The sequence below is a fragment of the Polistes canadensis genome, unplaced genomic scaffold, assembly GCF_001313835.1.
Source record: "Polistes canadensis isolate GaletaPanama2010 unplaced genomic scaffold, ASM131383v1 scaffold_84, whole genome shotgun sequence".
Lineage (NCBI taxonomy): Eukaryota > Metazoa > Arthropoda > Insecta > Hymenoptera > Vespidae > Polistes > Polistes canadensis.
This window is the reverse complement of record NW_014569631.1, coordinates 44141-70728: the sequence shown is the minus strand read 5'-3', so window position 1 is coordinate 70728 and position 26588 is coordinate 44141. Positions and strand designations below refer to the sequence as shown.

At 35.0% G+C, this 26588-nt stretch overlaps 1 protein-coding gene across 5 annotated transcripts in view; it reads right to left on the bottom strand.

Moving 5' to 3' along the window:
• The window catches only part of LOC106786826 (telomerase-binding protein EST1A), a 94861-nt gene that overhangs the window by 30844 nt on the left and 37429 nt on the right, over positions 1–26588 (bottom strand). For all 5 annotated transcript variants that reach the window (XM_014748627.1, XM_014748629.1, XM_014748628.1 and 2 more), the window contains 3 exons: positions 9043–9224; positions 7335–7408; positions 3450–3562 (listed from right to left, as the gene is read on the bottom strand). In XM_014748627.1, coding sequence (XP_014604113.1) covers positions 3450–3562; positions 7335–7408; positions 9043–9224 — 369 coding nt within the window. The remainder of the gene's footprint in view (positions 1–3449; positions 3563–7334; positions 7409–9042; positions 9225–26588) is intronic.

Here is a 26588-nt window from a genome sequence, read left to right as displayed (position 1 = left end):
CTTATTCGTCTTTCTCTCTCTCTCTCTCTCTCTCTCTCTCTCTCTTTGTTTTTTTTCTCTTTTCTTCTTCACTGAACTGATCGTGCAGAGTGGCCGAGAGAGAGGGAGAGAGAGAAAGAGAGAGAGAGAGAGAGAGAGAGAGAGAGGTAAGCCAACAAATTGACATTACGGCACACGTTACTGGATGTACCGTTATTGTCTTGCATCTTTTTTTACTTTACAAATTGTATCGCTTTTTGCAAACTGTTATTTGACAAAATCAGAGACAGAAGGCAAATAATGTTCAATATAAAATGATCTTACAACGATGATAACATTGGATAATAAAATAGAAAAAGGAAATTCGCAAAGGAAATATGTAGTAGCAAAGTGGTTACGTTTTACAGTAGTTGAACGATCGTTCTAGTCAGGCATCATCGACTAACATGCATGCAGTTGTATTACTGGAACGGCACGTGTAACGCGACATATTCACGATGACGTGCGTGTTTCGTCGTTGGCAAGGACATGCTCGACTTTGAGGTAAGTGTACCGCATGCAAGGATGCAAGATACAAAACTAGAACGCTCGTTTTCAACCATCCGGATTCATTCAGTACGTAAGACCTGCTAAGCTACATACAACGGTAAAAACGAAATAGGAAAATGTATTTCTATATGTATTTCTATATATATTTCTTTTAGTAATCGACTATATTATATAATTTGAAAATATATCCTTTAAAAATCTAATTTAAATAAAAAAGAAACTACATTATTTGTAATTAATGATCTTACATTAGATTAATAAGAGTAAAATAATTAATGAGGATCTTTGTTAATGTAATAACAATAAAACATTGCATCGAAGATGATTGATTTCATTTTAATAAGATTAATTAAGCTTTTCATTAGTAATTAATTCATATCGGACTATAATTTATTGATAATGAAAATAGCTATTATTCGCGTTTAATGATCGATTAAATGTAATTTGTTGTCATTGATATAAATACAAGAATTCAAAAAATTTCTTGAATGATTTCTTCGAATTATTTCCAAAGAACAGAAGCAATCAAAATTCTCATTTTTCATATTATATTCCGACCAATTATTGATCACTGCATGTGTTCGCGATTGGACTTATCAAAAAAAATCGATCCTTTGATATTTTTTTTTTATACATATCGGATTAAAGAACTAAAAGGGCGTAGAAATGGAAAAATCATGTATGTACGCTGTCGCGTGAGCTATGACAAATTGCAATCCTGTAAAATATCGCATTGTCTTGGCATAATGGATTATCATTGCACGAGTAAAATTAATCGATTCGTGTTCCGTTCGTAATTATCATCAGGTACATGCAATTAGTTATTAAACGATACCTTCGTGCCGTTTATCCGTCGTATAAATTATTTCCTGACTCTGAATCATACGCGCGACAACAAAACCATTTGGTAATTTTTGCCGAAAAACATATCTGTTTTTTTTTTAAATTAATCGCTGGATATCGTTCGAGTAATTATTTACATTTTTTTTCTTTTTTTGGAATTTTTAAAAAGGCATATTTTTGTTACATATTTTTAATGAAAAATTTGACAATATAACTCGTAAGTAATCGTTTAATCAAAAAAATTTGCTTACATACACAGAGGGGGGGGAAAAAAAATTGGAAGCGAGTCTGACAGAAGGACGTCGGCTGTTCGTGAAGCTCTTGCGAAATCCTTGCGTAAATGGTCTCGGAGGCAATGCGATTTAAGTATTCATAAGATGCATGGAATAACACAGAGGGTGAAAGAAAAGAATAAAGAGATAAAAAGAAATAATGGTAGACAGTAGCAATCGGGCGTGGCGCGCCTATGAGACAACGACGAAGTATCATTGGCTGCAGGCTTGTAAACGAGTAGAAGAGTATAGCATTGCAGTGGTCACATCGGATTCACCGTTACGCAACCGCCGCTGCCACTGTTGCTGCTGTGGGGGTCAACAGACGACCGACGCGACTTTGCCGTTCGAGGATTCAAGTTTTTTGATTAAGCTGGTCCAGCATGTCTAAGAGTAAAAGAGCCAACAAAATGGAGAATGAGAGAGAGAGAGGGAGAGGAAGTCGTATGGAATGCGACAAATCCTCCGTTATGCGCTTCCTTCGTCATCGTTAACACTTCTAAACGTTTAGTAAAATAAAACATTTCGTCGATAGCGAAAATAATACATTTTTTAATTGCCAAAGACAAATTTCTATCTATGGAAATATGATTTTTTTATATATAAATACGAATAAATTTCGAAAAATGAACTTTGCTCTCATCGTTTTCTACTTTATAGGATATTATATAAATGAAAATGTTACTAAGTGGTAACTTATTGTGTTATGTTAAACTTTAAATAATATACATATATAGGATGTTCCGCACGGTAACAGTAGTAAAGTGATTTATTATTTAAAAAAAAAAAAAACCTTATTCAGTCGACAATGTAGAATTAAGTTTTTTCGTAATGAGGCTTTATTTTCACTATAATGGAATAACCCGCATATATAACGCATTCAATCGCAATTCATATTAAAATCCTTAAACGGCGCGTTTCGATCCGATTTTCTTAAAACCGCAGATGCATAAGCGGTACAGTCGATTATTATGATTATCTGTCCACTTGTCCCGATCGACCGTGAAGCAGCAACTCATCGTCCGCGTGCGTTAAAACGTGCCGTTATACTCACCGTTAAATCGAGTGAGATCGTTTGTCAATTATCGTAATCGATCGAATATCATTGTAATCTATACTGGATTTGTCTTTTTGTTTTTTTTTTTTTCATTTTGAATCAAATTCATGACCAATACAAATGCACTTGCCTTCACGTAGCAAAGCGTGAAGTCGATCATGCATGAATATATTAAATATTTTCGAGTTAGTTGCCGAACTAAAAGATTTTATTGGATTGTCGATAATTTTATATGGTTCCATGCAATCTAACAGTTAGAAATTTATTTTTAGCTTATAACATGAGAGTTGTAATCAACGGTACTAGAAGAGGTTGAGTATAAAAGAGATAAAAAAGTAAGATAAAACGAGTAAAAACAACTTGTTCAATACATTCCAGAGCTATAAAGAATAAGAAAATAATCTTAAAATATTCATCCAACAATATATGTAATCTGATGTTAAAGACCGTAACTTTTGTGCTGGTAGTAATAGGAGCCAGCATCTTTTGTGAATGATTCTGTCGATGCGGGTTCACCTATTCAATCATCTTAAATATGTTAACTTTTCTCTGTACGGAAGTTTTTTTTTTTTTACGTGTGATAATTTGTACAATTTTCCCATATAAAAAAAAAAAGAAAGAAAGAAAGAAAGAAAACAAAAAACACGAACTCATATAAGGATCATACATTGTGTGATGTAAATTTATGATTTACGCGTAAAGCTTCATTTTGTATCATTAAAGATTAATAAGCAGAATAATGATCTTACCGTCTTCACGACCCTCAGCGTCTTTCGCTTGGATCAAAACAGTTCTGGTGTAATTGAGCTTATCCAAAAGATTAGCCATTGTTGCTAATCTACTCCATGCGTCTCCAGGTGGTCTGTAAAGTAAAAAGATAATTACGATTAAAATCAAAGTTTTGTCATTCGCATAGGAGAAAAGACAAGGACGTTGATGAAACGCGTGCGAATAATGAGAAACCGGAAGGATCTCTGAGATCGAGCACCTGGCTTCCTCTTTTCTCGCTGTTACGAGGCCAATAAATATCAAGCGTGATTTAGTAAGCTGCCAAGTGGAATAGGCAATTTGCGTTTTTTTCCGATGCGAAAGTAAATAAAGAAGCCGGACGTACATGAGAGGTGCACGCGCGCAAACGTAAGCGCAGCTGGTGCAGAGATCGTTTTCAATAGAACGCGGATGACCTCGCATTAGACTTTTATTTATCGATCTGTTGGTCAGCGACTTTTGCCTTCTCCTTGTCATCCAGTCACGATTTCTCACAATACACGATTGAAGAAGAAAATCGCGTGCGAATGTAAAAACAAAGTGATCAATCATTGTTCTATACTGGGCTCACGAATCCGTACGGAAAATGATGAATAAATTAATTAATTTAAAAATCGTACGATACAGATTTTATAATAAATATATATATATATAAATTGTTGAGAGAGAGAGAAAGAGAGATAAAAATAAAATAATTGTAATGACTGATCTAATGTCGACAATTTTCTATGCAATTAATTGATTGTCATCGTTAAAGGTCAGCCGTTTATTATACAGGACAGCGGCCGCTGTAGTTTATTTATTCGCATCTCTTTCTCTTTCTCTCTCTCTTTCTTCTCTTTTTTTATCTAAAGAATTGAGAAAGGCTTAACCGAGTAGCGTCCTTACCAAGGAAACATGTCTGAGTCATAAGTAAGTAATTAATAGGTAATCGCTTGCGAACAACAATAATTAACTTATTCAGTCGGATAGGATCACTAGTAATGTTGCGTCGATGCAACAACCTTGAGAAACTTTTAATAGATTTTTATCTTTTACTAGACTCTTGCGTGATAGACGAATTTATCATCTAATGAGTTTTCCGTTCTCCGACTTCTCCGCAATAGAATAATTTTATCTGTTCGAAGAAATTTTTTTTTTTATAATTAAATACATTACGCATTATTATATTCTCTAAATGGATATAAATGAAAATAAAACTTTTTATAATAAGATATTTAAAATACTCGAGAAACAAAGTTTTAGCGATATTTTTATGACGATTGAGAATTGACGTTGCAATGAATACAAATAAATATTTAAAACGAAACATTTTACTATCTAAAGTATTTGCAGTCCAATCGTTGATACAAAAAGAGAGATAGAAAATCAGAAATATTTTTTTGCAAAACGAAATAAAAAAAAATTGCGCTGTTTGTAGATTGAATTAAGACCCGAACCAGTATCTTCCACTTTTCTGATGACTCCTCTAACCATTAACAAGCTATATGTGACGATACGAACATTTTATATCTGTAGCACACTGATTTTTATTAAAAACCTAGCATCGCATATTTGTGAAAAATTGAAAAATAAGTTATAGGTTTTGGTTGGAATTTCTCGTTTAAAATGAAGATATAGTTCGCTCTTGCAATGATAAAACATAAATTCGTTGGTTGAAACCGCAATCGGTTACGCAGGACGATTGCATGCAACCTTGAGGTAACAGACACAGGTAAAATGATATGATTTTTATCAGCTACATGTGAACTCGAGTGTAGTTAATGTCAATTGACAACACGAACCCGTTAAAACGTTTCTCAATTCGCGAGCATCAAAATGAAGAAGAACGTAATCGATGGGTCGAGAAAAATACTCGAGAATACTTTCAACGTCTTTGCGATATATCTCAAGGAAATATTTCAGAATATCGTTTCGAATATATATTTGTGAGTATATTTTTAAAGACGTAGATGTTTGACCGCAAAGGCTCGAAAAGGAAGCGCTTTTCGAGTTCAAGAGTCGAAGGAATATATAAAGGAGACGCAATTTTTTTTTATAACTTTTCTTTTTCTTTCGACAAGTCAAATACGGGCCTCATCGAGTTTCAAAAACTAAACAGGTTTTCGGAGAGAAGTATCACGATATATATCTGTCTGTCCGTTTGTCTTCATATTTTTCTTCCCATCTTACTCTTTCTCTTTTATAACCGCGAAAATGAATAGTTCAACACACGAGTCATAATTCAAAACACCCGAAAACTGTCAACCTAAATTAATAATCCAAATGCAGCTGCAAATCGGCAGAACGCAACGCGGTAACTTGGTCTATTTGTAATATGAGCTTACAAGACGTGACAATTGTCAACCTACAAATCTCAACTTCCTATTTATTCTTTTATATTTTTTGTTTTATTATTTCATGACCATGCATACAAAAGATTAATTTTGGTTTTTTACAAAAGAATGACCGTGTTCGTGGAGACTCGAGCCTTGAAATTAAAGGACGTTCGTTGTTACGTCGACATAAGAGGCTATGTCGTGAAAGCGGAAAGAGGATCCTGTAAGAACGAGCAAAGCTCAGCTCGAGTACGGATCGAGCCTCGATGCCGTACAGTGGTTGACCGTGACCTACGCCATACAAACAAACGTACACATACACACATATGCTTATTCCTCCCGTTCTTCAGTGACTTTCTCGTAGTTATCGGTTAACAAAAAACATAGGAAACGTGGCACGTTTATCTAACTAAACTTGGTCTCATTAAATATTATGTATTGATCTCGAATATGCGCGCTATTATGCATCTTAAATAAAAATAAAAAAGGAAACGCGATCGATTATTAAATAGTAGTCAATAACTGTAACGTTTACTCTACTTCTATATCCTTAGTGAGGACAGACTGAAACGAGAGGATTTACTAGAGTCCCGAGGTGTACCATTAATTGCGATAAAGTAGCAATAATTTCTTCCTACGAGCAGAAAAACTTCTCTCTAGGGAGACGTAAAGGTTACGACCCCGTTGCCGTGCGCGGTGAACGCGCATCGACGATAATCTTTCGCTCTTTCCTCTCCCGAGAGCGTTTTCCCAAGGTCGGACGAGTGTAAATGCCGATCGGTCTAAGTGCTAAGTGTGGCTCCGAGCGATCTTTGCTAGAGAACAGGCCTAAGGCTACGGAAAGATCGAACGGCTATTACTCTCTTATCTTTTCGCGTTTTGTTTTTATTCGATGGATCTTTCGACGTAAGCGAGAAGAGATCCTTCAATTTTGATCCATCTTAAGGATCGCAAATTAATGTTTTTCTCGATGAACGTGGCTTGTTTTAATGTTTTAAAATAACAAAAAAAAACACACACACAAAAAATATCCTCATTCTTTCCAAACTTCTAGATTTTTTCAAGATCAATTTTATCACCGATCTTTAAAAAACAAAAAAAACTCATGATTTTTATCGTAAAAATGGAAGATTCGGCATTGTAGCGTAATCTGCTGGCGAAACTAAGTATCGCGACGGTTACCGACTGGGCTCGCCATGGTTAGAACGCAAAGATTTCAGACCGCAAACCGCAGACCACAGAATGGGCTAGTTCGAAGTATCGAACATTCTTCCCTACCTTCGAGAATCGTGCCTCTGGATTGTAATACCTATACGTGAATTCTTTTCCGAACAGGGATTTTCACGAAACATGTTTAATCATAATACTTTATAATGTGCATATCTTGTTTTTTGGTCAATAAAATAGAACGCTTCATACTTTACGAATATATATGTATATAACTATGTTCATTAGGCCAATGAAATTCGACGATAAAACGACAGAACTACGATTCTAATAAGCAAAAGTTTTTAATCATTTTAATTTTTAGGTAAAAGAAACACTTACCCGACTCTATAATCAGTGCACGAAGGTGGTGGATTCCAGACGGTACTATGGCACAACATCCAATCGCACCAAATCTGTAATGAAATAAGAAAAACGTGAGATACATTCCTACAGATGAGCGAATAATGCTGCTATTTATAGAAATCCACTCGACTTTTTACTCTCGTCAACAACAGCATTCATCAATCTTTTGGAAAATAAAATGTATTCAAACGCTCTTGTATCGCATCCGCATTATCGCCAATATTAATGGTCTCAACGTAGAAACGTTACACCTTCTTGAGAAATCATCGCTGAGAGATCAACGGACTGTTAACGAGGCAATCAATGATCATAAAGAATTCACTTTGTCAAGAATATTTTTTAAAATTTATAAAAACAAGAGTAATAAAAAATAATATAAGCAAAATTTGGAATTAAATGTTAAACCTATATTGCAATTTTATTATCATTAACGTAACAAAAATCATAAAGTTGCATATATACTTTGAATATCAGTTCAGGGTAAGAAAATGATGATCAGACGATCATTAATATAATACAGGAAACATACATGGTTTTGTATAAATCAAAAGATTTATAATAAGTAAGTCTATTAATATCTCGTAAAAAAATATTATTTCTTCTTTTTATAAATTTTTCACAAATCTCAAATGTATCGTGGAAGATCGATTCATCATATCGAAGCGTGATTGATTGAAATGAAGAAAGGGAAAAGAAGAAGAGTGCCGATACTGTCGTTGCAATCTCGTGATCGACCGATCTTTGTCGATGTAGCTGAACGCGCGGGCATAGATTACGTGCGATTGGTACATTAATCGTGGACACCTAGGTTGCATAATAAGTCGAGACATGAACGAACCAGGTCCAGGTCTTGACACCGGCCACCGGCGGAGGATCTTGCGTGGGTGCGAATCTCGCATCGCTTCATAAATCCTCAACCGCTTAAGCTCGTTCGCATGCAACTAACAAGGGCAGAACCATTTACGAGAGGCTCACATTTTTTTCAAACTTTGCATACTTGTAGTAGTCCATGAGAATATACATTATACTTTCAACAAAATACAGATCTCCAACCGTTTGCGAAAAAACAAGGGTTGAAATTTCGCAAAAATTCTTATAGCCGGTCATTCCATTTCGTACAATGCATTCACATGCAAGATTCACTCAAAACTTGTCAGCCCTCTTCTACGTATTAGACACGTACATTTCTATTATATATGTTACCGTCAAAAAGTGTATTTTAATTTAATATAAGAGTCATTAAAATCTATTTACTTTAAGTATAAAAAATATTTACCGAAACTTTTCAAAGAAATTGCAAAGATGCACAATTTACAGCATTGCATTCTCTGACATCTTTTGAAAATTTGCAGATCAATTTATAACTCGAAAAGGTATTTTACGCGTAGACAAAAGAGTGTAATTTAATTTAATAAAAGTTTCATTAAAATCTATTCACTTTTAGTATAAAAAATATTTACCAAAACTTTTCACAAAAATAGCAAAGTTGTACAATTTACAGCATTGCACAATCTCTGATATTTCTTTGAAAAGTTTCTGTAAATATTTTTTATGTGTTTTTCTATGCAATGCGATAAAGTTTTAAGTCTACATTCTCTTTAATCTATTAATTATTCTTAAAATATTTACAAGAAACGTGTACACCAAAAACAAAGATAATTTAAAGAGAATTTATAAAATGTACCTTAATAGCAGGTAGAAGGACCTGCATATCTTCTCCTATGACCAATCGAGGTTCCTCTCCACTATCCAACTGTGCCTTCAATAAAGATACTCCACGTTCCAAAATTAAATTAAACATCTGCAAAGAGACGATAAGAGCACGTTCCTGAACCTCCGATCGGTATCCTTGTTCCATTTGTGTATCTGAAACATATTGAAAAAGGTTACTATAAATCTTTCGAAGTTTATTAGAAGAGTAAACAAATCTAATTCATGGGAAGACCACCCTGTTCGTAATTATAAAGGGAATTGGCTCCATCGCGAGGAGCTTGTTCGTTATTCAAATTTGAATTGGTGAGCAGTCATGTGTGAAAAGGTAGAAGTAGTAAACGAAACAGGACGTTGATATCCGGAAGATAATTCTATGATGATAATCGTCCTTCTTTCGAAGGAATACGAAGAGAAGAAAAGTGAATGCCGGTAGCAGTCACGTTTCGGTGATCCTCTTCCACAAGGCTCGCAATCTATTCGCTCTTTCTCGTGGAAAGAAAAAGACAGATAATGCTGTTTTCTCTCTCTCTCTCTCTCTCTCTTTCTCTTGTACTTTCGAAGAACTGTCATTACATGTTGTATGGAAGCTCTATGCGAGGAGACGAGATCGTCGTGGGTTCATTGCCGTAGGTTTAGAGGGAGAGAAGGTTACGTCATGACCTTCGACAATCAGCTCCGTTGAGTAAAAAGTAGGAATGATTTCCGGATCGGTGTTTCTGTGAAATTCGATGGAACAAAGCGTAGATGTATGACATTAGCGGTGGATTTTACCCTTATATTACGAGATCTTGCATCACTCGAGTAAATGAGTATCCTAAGTTATTTATTATCTCCCATTCACCGCTCGCATTTCGATCGAAAGAGATAAGGGAAGTGTAGAGAAAGGGCGTTGGGAAGAAGTTACAACCAAAGACCGTCCCCACTCCCTAAAAATACTTAACATTTTACTTTCGATAATCGAATGTTAGTCGATCGTTATACGCTATTAGAACTTCATCTCGAATATTTCTTCTAAGTTTAAACAAATATATATATTATTAAATAATTTTAATATTAAACTATTTTTTAATGGTACAAAACGAAGTAGGATATAGTGATACGATTATTATTATCAATATTAAACATATCAAATAAATCAAGAACAAACATTACATACGTCGTAAACGATTCTATCATCAAATTCACTCTATTTTTTCTATTTTAATTTAAAGTACAAAAATTGAGTTCAATAAATATAGAAAAATTTGTCCTACAACAACCAACCTAGCGTAATCTTCAAATTTACGTTATTTAGAGAGATACGATCCTTTTTATCTGTATACGTCTATCTGCAAACGGATATTCATTTCCTATGTGAAAAAATAGATATTTAACGTCCACACGAAGGAAAGGAAAGGAAAGTGCTTCGGCTCGTCTTACTACGCGCGATCAGCTTGTTCATGTTCGTACATTAGAAGAAAAAAAAAAACGAAGAAGAAGACAAGAGAGGAGAGGTTAAAAAAAAAACGGAAGAAGAGAGAGAAAGAGTTAGGACAAAGAGGAAGAGATTGCGGCTAAGAAAGAGTAAGTAAGTAACGTTTTCTCGTATCGGCAAGCAGATTGATTCCACCACGAAGATGAAGAGAAGGCGTTCTAAGAAGTCAGTCATTGAACCGCGAGCAGGTTGAATACCGAATCCCAACGACCATAGGCACGGTGAAAATCTCTGGTTTCCCTTCTTCGAGATCTCGAGATACACGAAGAAGGATGTGGAAGCGCAACGTCGCTGATACTCTAGCGAAACGAAGAAAGAAAGAAAGAAAGAAAGAAAGAAAAAGAAGGAGAATGAAAACGAGAGAGAGAGAGAGAGAGAGAGAGAGAGAGAGAGAGAGAGAGAAGGAGGAAGAAAGAGAGAGAAGGATGGACGCGGAAGTAAAGGTAACAGAAGAGACGAGGCTTTTCATTATCTCGTATATCCATCGCTAGTAATCGGCATAGCCGACATTTCAGCATCGTTTCCACCGTACATTGAGGCGCTCGAACGAGAACTAGGAGGTAGTGAGATAGTATTATATCTTGCTTTTACAAGAAAAAAATATAAAGATAGAGATAGAGAATAGACTTGCTTTACGAGGGCGACATATACCGATCCCTTTTATCACTACTTTCTCTCTCTTTTTCCCTCTATCTCTCCCTCTGACTACTTCTCTATCATGTATTTTTTATAAATGAAAAACAACGTTAATTAAGATAAGATTACTGAATCGAATCATCTATTAAATGACAATTAGACATTTTTATATTTAATGGTAGAAATTATCGACAATAAATCCTAAATAAATCGTTTATTTTTCTATCCGTTAAGATTTATAAACTTAATTAAGATGTCCAATTAATAATCAAATTTAATCGGTAGTTATTAAAAAAGAAACGTACGATTATACTTTACAACATCCCTCTCTCCCTTGTTACCTATAAATTTATAAATTATAAAATAAATACATTCATTTTTAATAGTTAAAATTAAAATGTTAATTGAGAGTTTAAATTATCAGCAACTTCGACAATTGACTGACATTTCTGAGAAATACTTTTTAACGGATCGACGCAACGTATACCAAAGTATTCGTGTGGTAAGGCCGTCCAAATCCGATGAATCTGTCGCATTAATTATTTTACAGTTAATCATTTCCTTCCACGAAGTTTTGACTTTATAAATTCTCTGACGTTTTCAATGAAATTAGCATCGGGCTACTATGACGGCCAATCCAATTGACTCATGCCAGATTTGTCTTTCCACTCAGTGCAGAGAGCCTGCTCTAATGTTTCGGGTCATTGCCTTCTTGTACGATCCAATCTATATTTTTCTCAATAAACCAACAGTTAGTAGATGATGAAGAAGCCTTTTTATAGATTTTGTAAAAACGGTAATTAGTAAATAAGTCTGTGTTCTTATTGAGATTCCAGAACTTCAACCGGAAAAAGGATTAAAGTTCACATAATTAACGTGCTGCTATCTTTAAAAGTGTTGAATGTCTTAAAATGCGAAAGAAAAAACGTTTGAAAATCCGCGAAATACCGCATATGTACTTGCCTTCGTTTTACATTCACTTGCTTGTTAACACATCCTGGCACGTCAGCACTACCTAAGATGAGGATACGATGATCCCAAGGATTTAAGAATTGCTTCATTTGTTGTTGACATTGAAATGAAAATGAAGAAATGAATCTTTAAGTTTTACTCCCAACATATTTTTATTTATTTCTCGACAATAAAAGCATCATAAAGTTCAAGCTCTTCAACGAATTAACCTTCAACAGAAATGAAGAAAAACCAAAATTCGATGATATCGTTTCATAATCTATATATCTGTTTAATTTATCGCGGACGTTTAACTGCAAGGTCAACAAAGAAATAAAAAAGAGAAAATCTGTGTGGTCTTCTTCTTCGAAATGCTTAGCGTAGGAACAGGCCAATTAGTTATGGAAACTTTATTACAAGTTCTCGGCTAATTATTAATGCGGTCATTAGCTAGAATTTTGCGTACCGCCCGTTAACTTCCTTTTCTTTATCATCTATCTTTCTCCCTTAATTTTTCCCTTTCACTGTTATTCACTCCGATCTCATCTCGTTATAAACACTGATTGATTAATCACGACAAGATTATTTTTTGCAAATAAATTCGCTTTGAATATTCATTATTGTTATAATGTTCGTGTATTATAAAAAACATAATTGTAAAGGAAAGAAGCAAAAAATTCGACACAGAGCCCTCTTTTGCAAATATCTTGGTTAACGAAGGCTAAAGCTTAAAGGGGGACTTAACACTGAAAACAGCAATCAAGAGCGTTGTATGCCGTATAATAACGATGAAAAGAGAGAGAGAAAAAGAGAGAAAGAAAAAGAGATGAAGGACGAAGTCTGTTCCTGTTTCCAGGACCAATATTAACACGATTACATTGCGAGAACGAACGAAAATCGAGTTATCCAGCTGCACGAATGATTAGATTACTATCGATTTTGGCTGAGCTCAACTCGGACTCACTGAGTTTTATCTTTTTCACTTCTTTCTAACTTTAGCAAAAAAAAAAGAAAAAAAATATCATCTACCGTATCAATGTAGGAATAAAATAAAATGGAAGTAATGTTCATCATTGAAAGTCACTAAAATCACTAAAATCTCATTGCAAATAAACAGTACTCGTTAATTAACCCTTTTAATAGTGAATATTCTCAACGGAAGCAATCTGTGTGAACGGCACGCGCCTAGTGGTTGCCACCATCAAGAACGGAATACTTTTTCTGCTATTGTAAATTATGTTGATTGAATAAAAGAAAAAAAAAAAAGAAAAGAATCTTAACCGTGGGGGAGATCGAAACAATTGATAAACGTGTACATACGTATACATAGTATAAACTTATAAAACGAGTTTATAACTATAGAAAAAAAAAAAATTCTAAACATTAAGAAAATATAATAAAAACGCGAATTGATTTTGCGAGATAAAAAAACTGGTGCACTCCTTTAAAATGCAATTAAAAAAATTAAATAAATTGAATTATTTACTTAGAGGAAAAACATATCGAAATTTTACAAGACGTTCGCGTTATACAAATAGAAAATCAAAAAAAAAAAATGTGGATAACATAAAAATCAAAATATTCGTGTAAAGATATATCAAAATATATCAAAAATATACAGTTCGATGAAGAACTATGAAGACTATGGCGAAAATTTCAACCTTCCTGCGTTACGCTGGGCTGTATCTCTATATCTCTATCTCTATCTCTTTTTTCTACTTTTTTTTCTTTCTTTCTATCTATCTATCTATCTCTCTCTCCCTCATGCAAGTGTGAAAAAAGCTTTAAGCTGCGACCCGGGAGCAATTTACTGGATTTATGATTTAACGCTCGTCCCTCAAGACTCGCTCTGGTCTCTCCTCTCGCGTACATATAAACTCTCGGCATCTTGATTACCGCGCTTCTGCGCATGATATTTATGTTTCTTTAATACGCGAATTACTTTACGAGAACGCCTCGACGTGCCTTAAAGAATAAAAAGAAGAAAAAGAAGAAGAAGAAGAAACTCGCACGGTGGGGTTGCTTATCCCTACTGAAATTGGAACATTACTAAATACTACAAATTTATTATACGAAAAAATATTTAGTCTTACAAACATATATTTTATTGATATAACATATTATATTTCTTTCGATAAATCCTACAAAATCTCTTTTAAGTTTCAGTCTTCTCTCCCCTGTTTTTTTCTTTTTTTTTATCATTGTTTATATACAAATCTAATCACACATCGATGTTAACGTTGAATTTATTTTGTGCATAAATAAGAATATTCTTTAAATAAAATATATATATATATATATAAAAGTACGAGTTCTAATCTAAAGAATAACCTTGTTCTTCGTAAATAAGCATCTAAATAGCAATCTGAAAAGGGATTAGAAAAATGAGATAGTCAGAATGTCTCGCTTATATTAAGTGCCCTCCGTTCGTTCCTTTAATTATCGTCAGGATGTAATTCGTGCACGGTCGAACAAATCTCGTTCGCACGGCGGAACGTAGAGGAATCGAGCGGTGCACCAGTAACGAGAAAAAAATAAAAAGAAAGAGAAAGAGAAAAAGTAAGAGTAAGAGTAAGAAAGAGAGAGAGAGAAGCAAAGAAAGGAAGAAGGCAGTCTGGCGCCAGAAACCAAGTCGTTGCACATCGCGCGACTTGCCAACGAATCATCGCAAAGGATCTCGAGATATCCACGTATACGTGTTGCTCCCAGGTACTCGCTGATCTTACTAACAGTGTTGACAAATCCATGGTGATCCTTTTCTGTTTATTTCGTCGATAAACGAAAAACGAAACGAAACTAAAGGAAGATCTCGTTTCAATGTCCCCTCTTATTCCATATGTACCTATTTATATCCTTATATGCATGAGTTAAGTTATCTTAAACGAGTTTACAAGTTATCGAACGCGCGAATGAAACTAAACAAATAAAAATAAAATGAAGGAAATAGAAAGAATGAAGAAAAAGAGCTTGCTGCGAGAACAATTTAATAAAATAGCGCCATGATGGTACCGGTACCCCGGCTGCTCGAGTATCCGATTACGATATCCATTTAATGGTCGCGGTGAAATAAATTCAGTGAAAAAAACGATTTACTATTCTTGAACAGAGTTTTGAAATACGAGGAGAGATAAGAAGAGAAGAGGGAAAGGTATCCTCGCACAAGCGAATGACTGACAGAACGTCCTACCGGCAAACCAATCGAGTTCGTGTGTGTGGTCCCTCACTCTCTCTCTCGAAGAATCGAGATGAATTTCTATTTCTCTCTTGCGGAAGAGTATACGGCCGTAGTTCGGCCAATCTTCTTACTTATACTTCCCTTCCTTCCTTCATGCTCACTGATGATTCCTGAGAAAGAGCGAAATTCCATCAGGTAATCTTATCCGTAAACATAGAAAGCAAACTGAATTATACTTTCAATGATGTATCCCTTCTCTGAGCTTCGATTCCTCTGTCCTGACCCCTAACTTATGTTCTATTAACTGGACTCCAAGAAATTCTTCATTTTTTTTATGAATATACAATATTAGAAAAAGTTTATGATTGATATTTAAAAACAACGATCATAATTCTGTTTTCACTTTTATAGAGATCGTATATTAATAATAACCATTACAACAGGTAGTAGCATCGATCAAGCTCGTTTCAACGCGGCCTCGTATAGTCACGCGATCGTGATGATATCTACTTTCGAGTCATCATTGATAATGTCTCCATTAATCTCATTGTAAAAAACAAAAGGTTTTAATCGATTATAAAACACATTCCTACTGTACTATGATGTATGATCAAACATGAACGTATAAAGATTAATAACGCATGAACATGTCAACATGATATAAGTATTTACTCCAAAAAAAAAGAAAACAAAAAGAAGATCGATTCAAGAAGTGTGTCTCAAAAGTGGCCTAAGAAAAATTCAGAAGCGGAGTGGGTGGAAAAAAAATGGGGGTGAAACGTGTAATATTCATTTCTCATACAACTCACTAAATTTTCTAAAACAAGATCAACAATTATTGAACAACAGGTATATGCAAATATGAGAATCCGTATCATAGTTAGTTAATCTATGATAATGAATTAATCTAAGACGGTCAGTCGGTGTGTTTTCCGTAATAAACAAATCCGTAATGATTAGTCTCTTAGTTAATTTGTTTTGTTGTTGATCATTGTAAACGTAATATAAAAAAAGCGAATTATTCAGCTATTCTGAAGAAATAACATATTCAAGTTTAAATCTCTATCTATTTCTGTACTAAATCATACACTTTTTCTATACAAAAAAAATCTTGTTTATTAACGATATTCTACGATAATTGTGAAACGTAATATGAAAACTATGTTAAAAATTGTCGTACGAATTAACATAATCAATTTTACTTTTTTCATTATGCATAGAAAAATTCTGTAATCTATGTTTGAAAAACATTAAATTGGTCACGGCGCTATACAACTTGGATGATTAGCAACGTATTCCTTGAATATTCGAGACAAGATAATTATTGATTCTCTCGGTCAATGATTAAATTCATTGCTTGCCATATCGAGATCTCTCTCATTCGTTTTAACATCAAAGTTAAAAGCAGCTTACTGAGTAGACAGATTCCTTATGATCGTTAGTTAACTCGTATGTATTCGCCTGAAAGATCGGCCAGTAAGCTCAATGTCATCTACGTCTCTAATCCTTGTCCCGCAAAAAAAAAAAAAAAAAAGATATGAGACGATTACGTGTTCGCAAATGAGTGAGAAGATCGATGCAAGAGAAGAAGAGCTGGTGCAAGAAACGAGAAGAAATACGATGAGGAGTATGGTGTGTTCTCTAAGAGAATGCTAGTAGTAGTGGTAATGGTGGTGGTTGTGATGCACATCTTCTGCTGGAAACTCTCGAGCTCAATGTATGACCTTGGCGAGACTTGGCGAGGTCATTGACATGATTCCGTCCTATCTATCGACCGAAAAGATTGCTAGGGCTTAAGCAAAAAAAAAGATAACAGTAATAGAAAAATAATGGACAAGACTCGAAATACAAACATGACTTTTCTTATCAATTCTTATCAATTCAGTTTAGTTTGTTCTAATCTTCGAAAACAATTTGAGGATCTCGAGAATCTCTAAACTCGTGTATGAAAATCTCATGCGAATTTAGAGACTTTATATAAAGATGCAACGATAAACGATAGTATCAAAAATTTCAACGATACCGACGACTTTTATTCCTCGCGTTCTCGCTGAATTGACATTTTACGTCGTCTTTTATTATTACACGTGTTCAGATTCGAATACGAGAATAACTTACTGTTTGTACAACACATCGGTAGGTACGTCTTTATTGTGTTAATGCCAAACACGACAAAATTCACATCGACGCTGTCTCGTTTAAATTCTACTTCTAGACACCTGCATCTTTCCTAGACAGATTTATCTCGTACCTGTATCCTAAGCTTTATACACATATATATATCTAACTATTTATATTTATAAAATGTCCTATTCTAAAGTACATTGAAAAGGTTCTTCTCTCAGTTTACAAACAATTCCACGTCGAGGTTTAATTACAGTCCTCCGTTGAGGTTTAATGTCTCTCAAAGGAGGAAAAAGAGGAATAGAAACGAGTATTTTGCATCACGCCATGGTATCAGGGGCACGCAAGCCTAAACCTTCTCTTCCTGTCTTTCGTTTATTTCTTTTTTTTTCTTTCTTTTTTTTCCTCTTTCTATTTCTTATTGCATTTCATTTTTCTCTTATATTTTTTTCTAGGCACCAAGCCTAGGACCTAATACAAAAAATATAGTTGCTATAATCATAGTATTAGAAATGATATAGCTGATGTGATAACTACTATAATAAACACTGTGACAAATCTCAAAAAGCTACTGATCTATCTATAAATTCTTGAACACATGAACGGTTGAAAAAAAAAAAGAGACATACTTCGAACATGTTTGGAAATGATGGACGAGACATCCTCGAAGTACAATATTCTTGGAATAACAAATATAGAATGAGTGACGTAAAACGTTGGACCCGACTGTAGGAGGGAAGATTTGTGTACAACGTTGGAGGCAACGAAGGAAAGAAGAGTCAAAGAGTCTCACACAGGGAGCAAGTTCCTCATTAACATTCATAGAACTTTATATCCGTAGAAGAAGATATTATTATTCGGCGAATTTTATTCTCAGACCATGTCATAGAACGGCTGTAAAACGTAGCCCTATAAGAAGACTTCACGTGAAATTCATTAGAATATGGAAATGAAAATACACTGGGTGTAAACGGTAAATCTTAGAGATGGCTTTACTACCGTATGACGAGAAAATAAAATTTAGAAAAAGATGCTAGTCAAAGACCCTGTAACCTTACCCCCTCCCCCACCCCCTCTCTTTCTCTTTTTTGTTTTGTCTTTTTCCTATCTCAGCTTTTTGAATCAAAACGATCAGACCAATGCCAATGTCGATAACGAACGTAAAAAGTGCGATTACATTTGGTCAAAATTTATGTACGAGCGAGCTTAGTAAAATCTTATAATGGGAATATGCCGGAAAAAAATTCAACCGGAAGATCAAGCATAAAGATGTATAAAGCTTAGGCAGAAGATAAGTTCAGAGACGAGCAGATAGATTCGTGATCAACGAGCCCGTCTCACGTATTCGTCCATACTATCGAAAATTTAATACAGATGCATAGAATAGTTATTTCAATTGTAGGAAACCATTATTTACGTTGTTCATCAAGCGAGTACCTATTTCCTTCTTATTTCTTAATTTTTCGTTTATATTTTGGCAACTTACAATTAAATGTTGTTCTATCAATAGATAATATTAATTAACGAGTACGACAATCAGAACCAATTTGAAACATTTTAATAGTAACCCTCTGAAAATTCTTTCGTCTTTCCACTTTTCTTGCATAGCTTCGTACTCGAAGAAGGGTAAGGTGTTGCAATAAATTTAGGAACCTCAGTTTACATTTCGAGATCGCGAAAGGATAGAATCGTCGCGATACAAAAACGAATAAACGGAATAAGTGCTAAAAAAGGAGAAAGGAAAAAGAGAGAAGGATAAAAAAAAAATGAAAGAGATAAAAAGTAGAGAAGGAGAATAAAAGTGATTCTCGCGTGGGAATCTCATTACCCTTTCATGAGAGAAGCAAAGCCTTCTAGCTGCGTTGAATCGAAGATAGAAGCTCGGATCCTAGTAAGAGAGGGCAACGTTTCTGAGCCGGAAGAAAAGACGAGATATAAAAAATAGAGAAAGAGAGAAAAAGAAACATCTTTTCTGTAGCTCTTTGTCTATACCTGCGTCGGTCGATCTTTGTTTCGAGAAGTAGCGAACTACACACAGTTGGTATAAAACGGTGAATTCGATTCTAGGGTTTTCTGCACGAACGGAGCCCGTGATGAAAGAGCCGTGTGCTGCTAGTAGTCTCATGTAGACAAGAGGACGTGACCATCCCAAACTATCTCACGCACATGATCTGCGATTTATAACGTTGCTCTTCCGCTATACCCCCCCCTCCCCTCCCACCCCACCCCCCTTGTCTCATCCCACTGTTTTTCATCACAGGCCAAAAAGAAGAAAGAAAGAAAGACAAAAAAATAGAAACCAAATACAATGAGAAGGAAAAAAAAGGAAAACAATAATAATCTTAACGTGTTTCATTTTTGATTAAAACAAAACAACAAAAAAAAGAATCTTAAAAACATGTTTGTTCGTGATTAATCGTTAATGCTTGCTCGTTAGTAAAAAATAAAATGTTCAATTCTACGACGAAGAAAATATGTATAATCATTTTCTAATAGGGGGGAAGGGGGGTAAAAAAAAAGAAAAAGTGGTCAATTGAATCGCATGGTAAATCCACGTGCCACGAATGGATGACTACTCTTGGATAAATATATATATTTATGAAACTAAAAGAGATGGTAAAATAAAGAAGAAAAAAAAAAAAAAAAAAAAAAAAAAAAAAAAAAGGGGGAAAAAAAAAAAAAAAAAAAAAAAAAAAAGGGAATGAGAAAGACAACAACGAAGAAATATATAGAAGAGACGACGCGCGATTAATACGCGCACGAGATACGAACACAGCAACGTTGTACGTGGCCAAAGTAAATTGGTGGTCTGCTGTTGATGTATGGTAGAATGATATTATGAACAGCTCGTCGACTCATGCATATTCAACCAAATCCTGCATCACGAATGCTTCCCTTAGTCGGATATAGAATTTAATATTCAGGCATGTCGCGAATAGATCTAAGAAGAACCTCGTCGATGTCTATGATCGCATTGACGATTTTTATTCATTTCATCAAATTGCAAAAAATTCATATCTTATTATTGAATTGATTTTAATTGAAAAAACTAAATTGGGAATATAATTGTATCAAATAGTATACCTCAAAACAAAATTCCAATCATATTATAAGAATTTTTGTATATAAAATAAAATATTTCGAATATAAAATTGTTGAATTAACTTGAACCCAAAAGGAATCCTATGTTAGCAACTAACATGCTTGTAAAATCAAGGACGATCGTATCTAATACGTCTCAGAAAAGTAGAAGAGCGTAAATATCACGTGTATATCGCGTGTACGTTTCGCATTTCTTTAGTTTATCAGGAACGGTAGCAAAACGAGTTCAATGTCCCTCGAGTGTTCTCAACGGTATTACAGTTGAAAAGCTAACACGAGTTAAATAGGTGTAATACTTGGGCACCTACGCACCGAACAATTGATCTATATTTCTTGCATTTATTCGTCAAGATATTTGTGCATTTGTCATCAACGAGGTCGAGCATATTTACATAATTACTATTAAATAATTGAAAGAAACGAAATAATGGGAAAATAAATAAAAAGTAGAGACAGAGAAAGAGAAAAACCAACTGGTTGGTGGATATGGTGGTGGTGTAATATGAGCCACGTAAGTGGTTGTATGAGACAAGTAATCTGCATGGCTAATAATCCTGGAATCGTTCTCAATGCAAATATTTTCGTTCCTACGGTGAATGTTCTGATATCCAACGCGTTACGCGTCCGAACGGAAGAAGAAAAGAAATAATAATAATAGTAGAAGAAAAAAAAATTAAGAAGAAGACAAAGGAAAAAAATGAAAGAGGGCACGAAAGGTATTCCAAGAATTTCTTCGACCACCGTGCTACTTCGTCCTCCTTGTCGTCGCACATAGAGACTTTACGTGAGAGACTCGCAAACTTAAGATTCTTCGTTCCTAGTTCTGTTGGAAGGAACGCTTGAACGATCGACAGCTTTGTAGAAAACGTACCTTTCTTCGGGAGGGTGGACAACGACGGGTAAGATGGAACGAGGAAGATTCTTCTTTTAAAAGAGGAGGAGGAAGAGGAAGAGGAAGAAGAAATGAGGAAGGAAAGAGGAAGAAACGCGAGCGCAAGAGGGTTCATAACCTTCTTTCGTGTGGGTCCACGGATGGAATGCGTCATTAATGGCTCTCAGCGGCATGGCACTACTACCACTGATCAAGTCTTTACGGCACACTGAGGTATTCATAGATATTATTCGCGTCTTTGCAGGAAGTTATATTTTAACGGTCGTAAAAAGGCCGCACGTATATACGCTCGCTGGGATATTAAAATAAAAAAAGTGCTATTTGTACGAAGGTACCGAGCATAGTCATGCAAATACAAAGATAAAGATGTCTTTTTCTTCATTTTCCTGACTTCTACCGTTCTTGTCCTAAACATCTAGAAAGAAGTATCATTAGATGATAGAACCGCGACATTAAGAAAAGAAAATCTAAAATAAGAAAAACTGAAGGATAAAGAAGAAAATTGAAAGATGATCATGCATCTCTTCTGTGTTACCCTCACCCACCCCATCGATGAATTTATTGGGTCATTTTCTGTCGCATTTTCAAGTTCGAATATCTTGAAATGTTTTTTTCAAAAGAAAACATTACCTTGTAATTTTGATCAATCTTTACGATTAAATAGTTATAAATACCTTTAATCTTACGTCCAAAAGTATACAGAGAAAAATTCAATAATTTCGGATTAAAATAACAATTGTCGATACTATTAAATTGAAATAGAATCCGTGACAATAACAAAATCAATTTAAAGAAGCAACGTATTAATATATTATAATTGTATACCGAAGTTTGTGTCGTAATACAAAAATGTATAGAATACTATGGTCTATAAAACTATGTGGTTAATCACATAGCTTGGACAATCCACTCTGGACCTCCTCTTAGAACATAAACGAAAGACAAAGAATAAGTTATATGTGTGTACCGTACAAGAACGACGCTAAGGAGAATAAAGTAGGAGGCGTTTGTTTCGAGGCTGTGCCTGGGCTTGTATCTATTCCCGACCAAATGAATTACGACTTATTTAAAAGCGCTTGCCTCGTTTATTTTCCACGAGGTTTATCCTAGAGAGAAGGAAAAAAAGAGGAGAAAAAGAAGAAGCAAAAGAAGAGTAAAAGGGGAAGCACGGGTCCGAGTTTGCGGGCGACCATATTGTAAGATGAAAGAAACGAAAGTAGATATTACGAGTCGTTGGTACGACTTCCGTTTTTCCTGGTAAGACACGACTAAACCAAAGTTTCCCCTTTCTTGGCATATTTTAACACGAATACTAATACGTGTATACAATTTTCGCATAATAATACGATTCTCAGTCGAAAAATATTACCGGTCAACGATCTTCTCTAGAAAAAAATAAACAGACAACTATAATTAACTTATCAAATCGGGAAAGCTAATAAAATTAACTCAAAATACTAATTAAATTCGATAAGACTTCAAATACTCCATTAATTTTCTTATAATTGATATCTTTTTTTGTGTATTTCTAATCTATAATAATTTTTTTGTTGTCAGTAGAAACTTATGCAAGAAAGGGGCAAGAAATCATCAAGTAAATAAGACACGGGCTCCTCCGTAGAATAATCCGAGGAATCTTTAATGGGAAGGTAAACAGAATGAATGACCATGGAAAAACGATCGGCATAGTCGGCGAATGCCGATCTACGAAGGTGGTACAATGCACACGCTGATCCCAAGAAATGAATTCCTTAGAAAGAACGTTCGCTTTAGGAACCTCGAGAGGTGTACACACGGTAACAGCCTTTTGATCCTGCAGAACCAAACGTTCGTTCTCTTTCTCTCTCTTACTCTCAATGCATCGTACGTGCGTTTATCATCATCGTTACACGATTCCTCGTGCTTAAAACCCCGTGAGTTAGCGATTTATATACGCTCGCTGTCGCTTCGTTCGGTTAAAAGATCGTAGAGTGTATCAACTTGGGTGCGTAATGACACGCATGCCTGAATTCTAATGACATGCAAGTTAACAAATGGAGGTTAAATCGACGTCGTTCGAAGGTACCTTCCGCCATCTCGAAAGACTCGTAATACTCACCGACGTATCTTGATCAGAGTATACTTATATGCAAGTATATATCGGAGAATCCACTTATCGTCTCGGAAACTCGTGTTCTTTTTCGAAAATTAAACGACCCCGGTAAGAAAGAATTACTTTCAAGAATTTTAATACCATCTATATTGTAATTTCTTACAAGCAAACAAGCTAATATGAATAATTGTGTAAAGATACAGTAAATTTGCAGTACACGTTAAAAACAAGACGCGTGTACGACGCTGACTGGCAGCCAACGTTTGCGATTTATGCAGCGACTGGTTAACAACGCGGTCTCGTCATTAATTTATAAATTATTCCTTTATTTCGTGTCCCAACCAAAATTATCCGTCGTAACTCGTTATTTCGAAGGACAATTCTTCACCCTCACGTACTTCGATAAGAAAAGAAAATTCTTTAAGTTGTGCTCTATAATCCCGCTGTTGAAAATATTCTACGATTTTTTATAATTAATCCGTGAAAATTAGAATCATACCGATATTTTAAGTTTAGAAATTAATTCGGTGCAATTTTTTGAAACTATCATTATTCCCATCACTGAATGCTTTTCGTATTTCAAACGAAAAAATCAACTGTTGAAACTACCGACATGATTTGTACAGCATTAGGAAAAGGGACGTTCTAACTAATAGAACGTATAAAATATAGTATCAACTATTTTAAAGTGGAAATTTCCGAAGATTTATTCGAAAAAAGGTTTTTTTTCTCTGTACAGTGGAATTTCCGAGGAATCATCCATTACGAGCTGCTTCCACCTGGTCAAACAATAACTACAGACTACTACCAACAGCAGTTAACCACTTTATACAATGAACTGGAACGAAAATGGCCGTTTACCGGACCACGGAACAAGCCACGTTATTTTGCAACATGACAACGCTCTGCAACGCGTTGCTTTAGGCACGTAAGACACCATTTATTCCTTGAGATGGGAAGTTCTCCCTTATGCAGCTTACTCTCCAAACCTGGTCTCGTCGGATTAACATCTTTTTAGAAACTTACAACATTATTTGTCGGGGGAATGCTTCAAATCGCTCGAAGAGGCCCGAAAATTCATAGAAAATTTCATAACCAGGAAACCACAATTATTTAACGGGACTGTCATTTATATAAGTTACCCAATAGGTGGTAAAATTATTATAGAAAATAACGATGAATATTTCAAAACAATCCTAATATTCGTAATAAAATCTCCTAATTATTAATTTATTTTTACATCTAATAATTTGGATTTAAAAATCGCGAATTATTATAACATAATCTCTAAAAAAAAAGAAAAGAAAAGCGAATCTCTTAAAACGAATGAAATCTTTTCTTAATTCGATTAATGATTTGTCCATTAAAGAAATATCCGTGAACTCGCGTGGATCATAAAAACATCCGATATCCGAAGATGAGTAGGTGACATTCGCTAAAAGAGACGAGTTTTAAGGAGAACGCGTCCAACCTGAAGGATCATCGAACATACTCGCCCCGTGGACATCATCCTGCCTTCGTTGGAAATTCCTGCTACCGTATATCGATGCGAGGATACATCAACCGCACACAAACATCGAAGGATATGTCCACGAGGCCGTCGCTGCTGTTCATTCACCCGACCTTCGCAAGGTCACGCGGCCTGGATAAAAAGAAGGGAGATAGAAGCATAGAGAAACCAATGAGAAAGAGTGAAAAAGAGATAGGAGAAAGGAGTGAAACGAGAGGAAAGAGGATCTAATCAACGCCCAACGTCATGCTCCAAGGAGCATCGTACGAGAAAAGGAAGAAAGAGAAAGAGAAAGAGAAAGAGAGAGAGAGAGAGAGAGAGAGAGAGAGATTCCACAGAACAGCAAGGAAAAGAGAAAGGAAGATCGAAAGGATGCGAGAAAGGTAAAATAAGAATGAAAAATAGAGTAAGACTTGTATAAGAGCTAGAGAAGTGTAAAATTTATCGTGTCGATGCTCTGCGCTGTACAAGTTACTTCTACAATGTCGAGCATTAAACTTTGATGGAATTTTTCGACTTTATTTTCTATTTATAAGCAAGATCTTTCTTATCTTCTTTTATCTGTCTCTTGTTTCAGTACTTTTAGTGTACCTTCATTCGAATTCTCTACTTTATAAACTAAAAATAAGAAAAAAGAAGATTAAAATTAACCCATAAGATACTAAAATTAATTCTAATATAGCATCATGTTTAATGATAAATATCTAGAGTTTATCATTTCAATAATCGATGTTTTTTGTCAGATATATGTTGGTTTACGAAGTAATTTTAAATAACGTTATATATATATATATGTCTTATACAAACAACGATTTCAGACATATTTCTAAAAAGCAAACGATCATTTTCTAAGAATCATAATGAACGAAATAAATGAAGAATGTATCTTTCTCGACTATTATTTCGAATATCATAGTGAACGAGGGGCAGGGGGGGAGGGAAGGTAAATTAAATAATAAACGTAATAACTTTGTTAACGATGTCGATTACGTTAATTTGTATTACGTATGCAATATTACTCCGCAAGTAGTAATTTTGTATAATTCGTAAATAGATGAAATTTAACTCGGAAGAAGACTCTATTGCACGATCCCGAAGAAATAAGATCTCGTTCCGCGGAAACAAAACAGATGAGGAAAAAGCGCAGAACTCTAAAGGACGTAATCGCGGACAAAGATGTAATCGCGAAAAGGATGTGGGTTGTACGGAGAAGGTCGAGAAAAGGTTGCAATTCGAATACTACTCGGAGGATGCGGAGCTTACGAGATTACGTGTGGTTCGGACAAACCCGTTTTTACCCATCTTACAACGATCCGTATATATACCACTCTCCGTCTCCTCTCGAATACTCTTCGAGTTTCTCCTGCGTGTGTCGTTTATGCGTGCAGTCCAGACGGCGAGTTAAAAATAACAGCAGCCGTGGTATTTATAGCAAACTACTAGTGGCGCCACTTTCTCCCCTTTCCTTCCTTCTCTTTTTCTCTCTCTCTCTCTCTCTCTCTCTCTCTCTCTCTCTCTCTCTCTCTTTCCCTTCTACCCCCTCTCAACGTTGATAATGAAA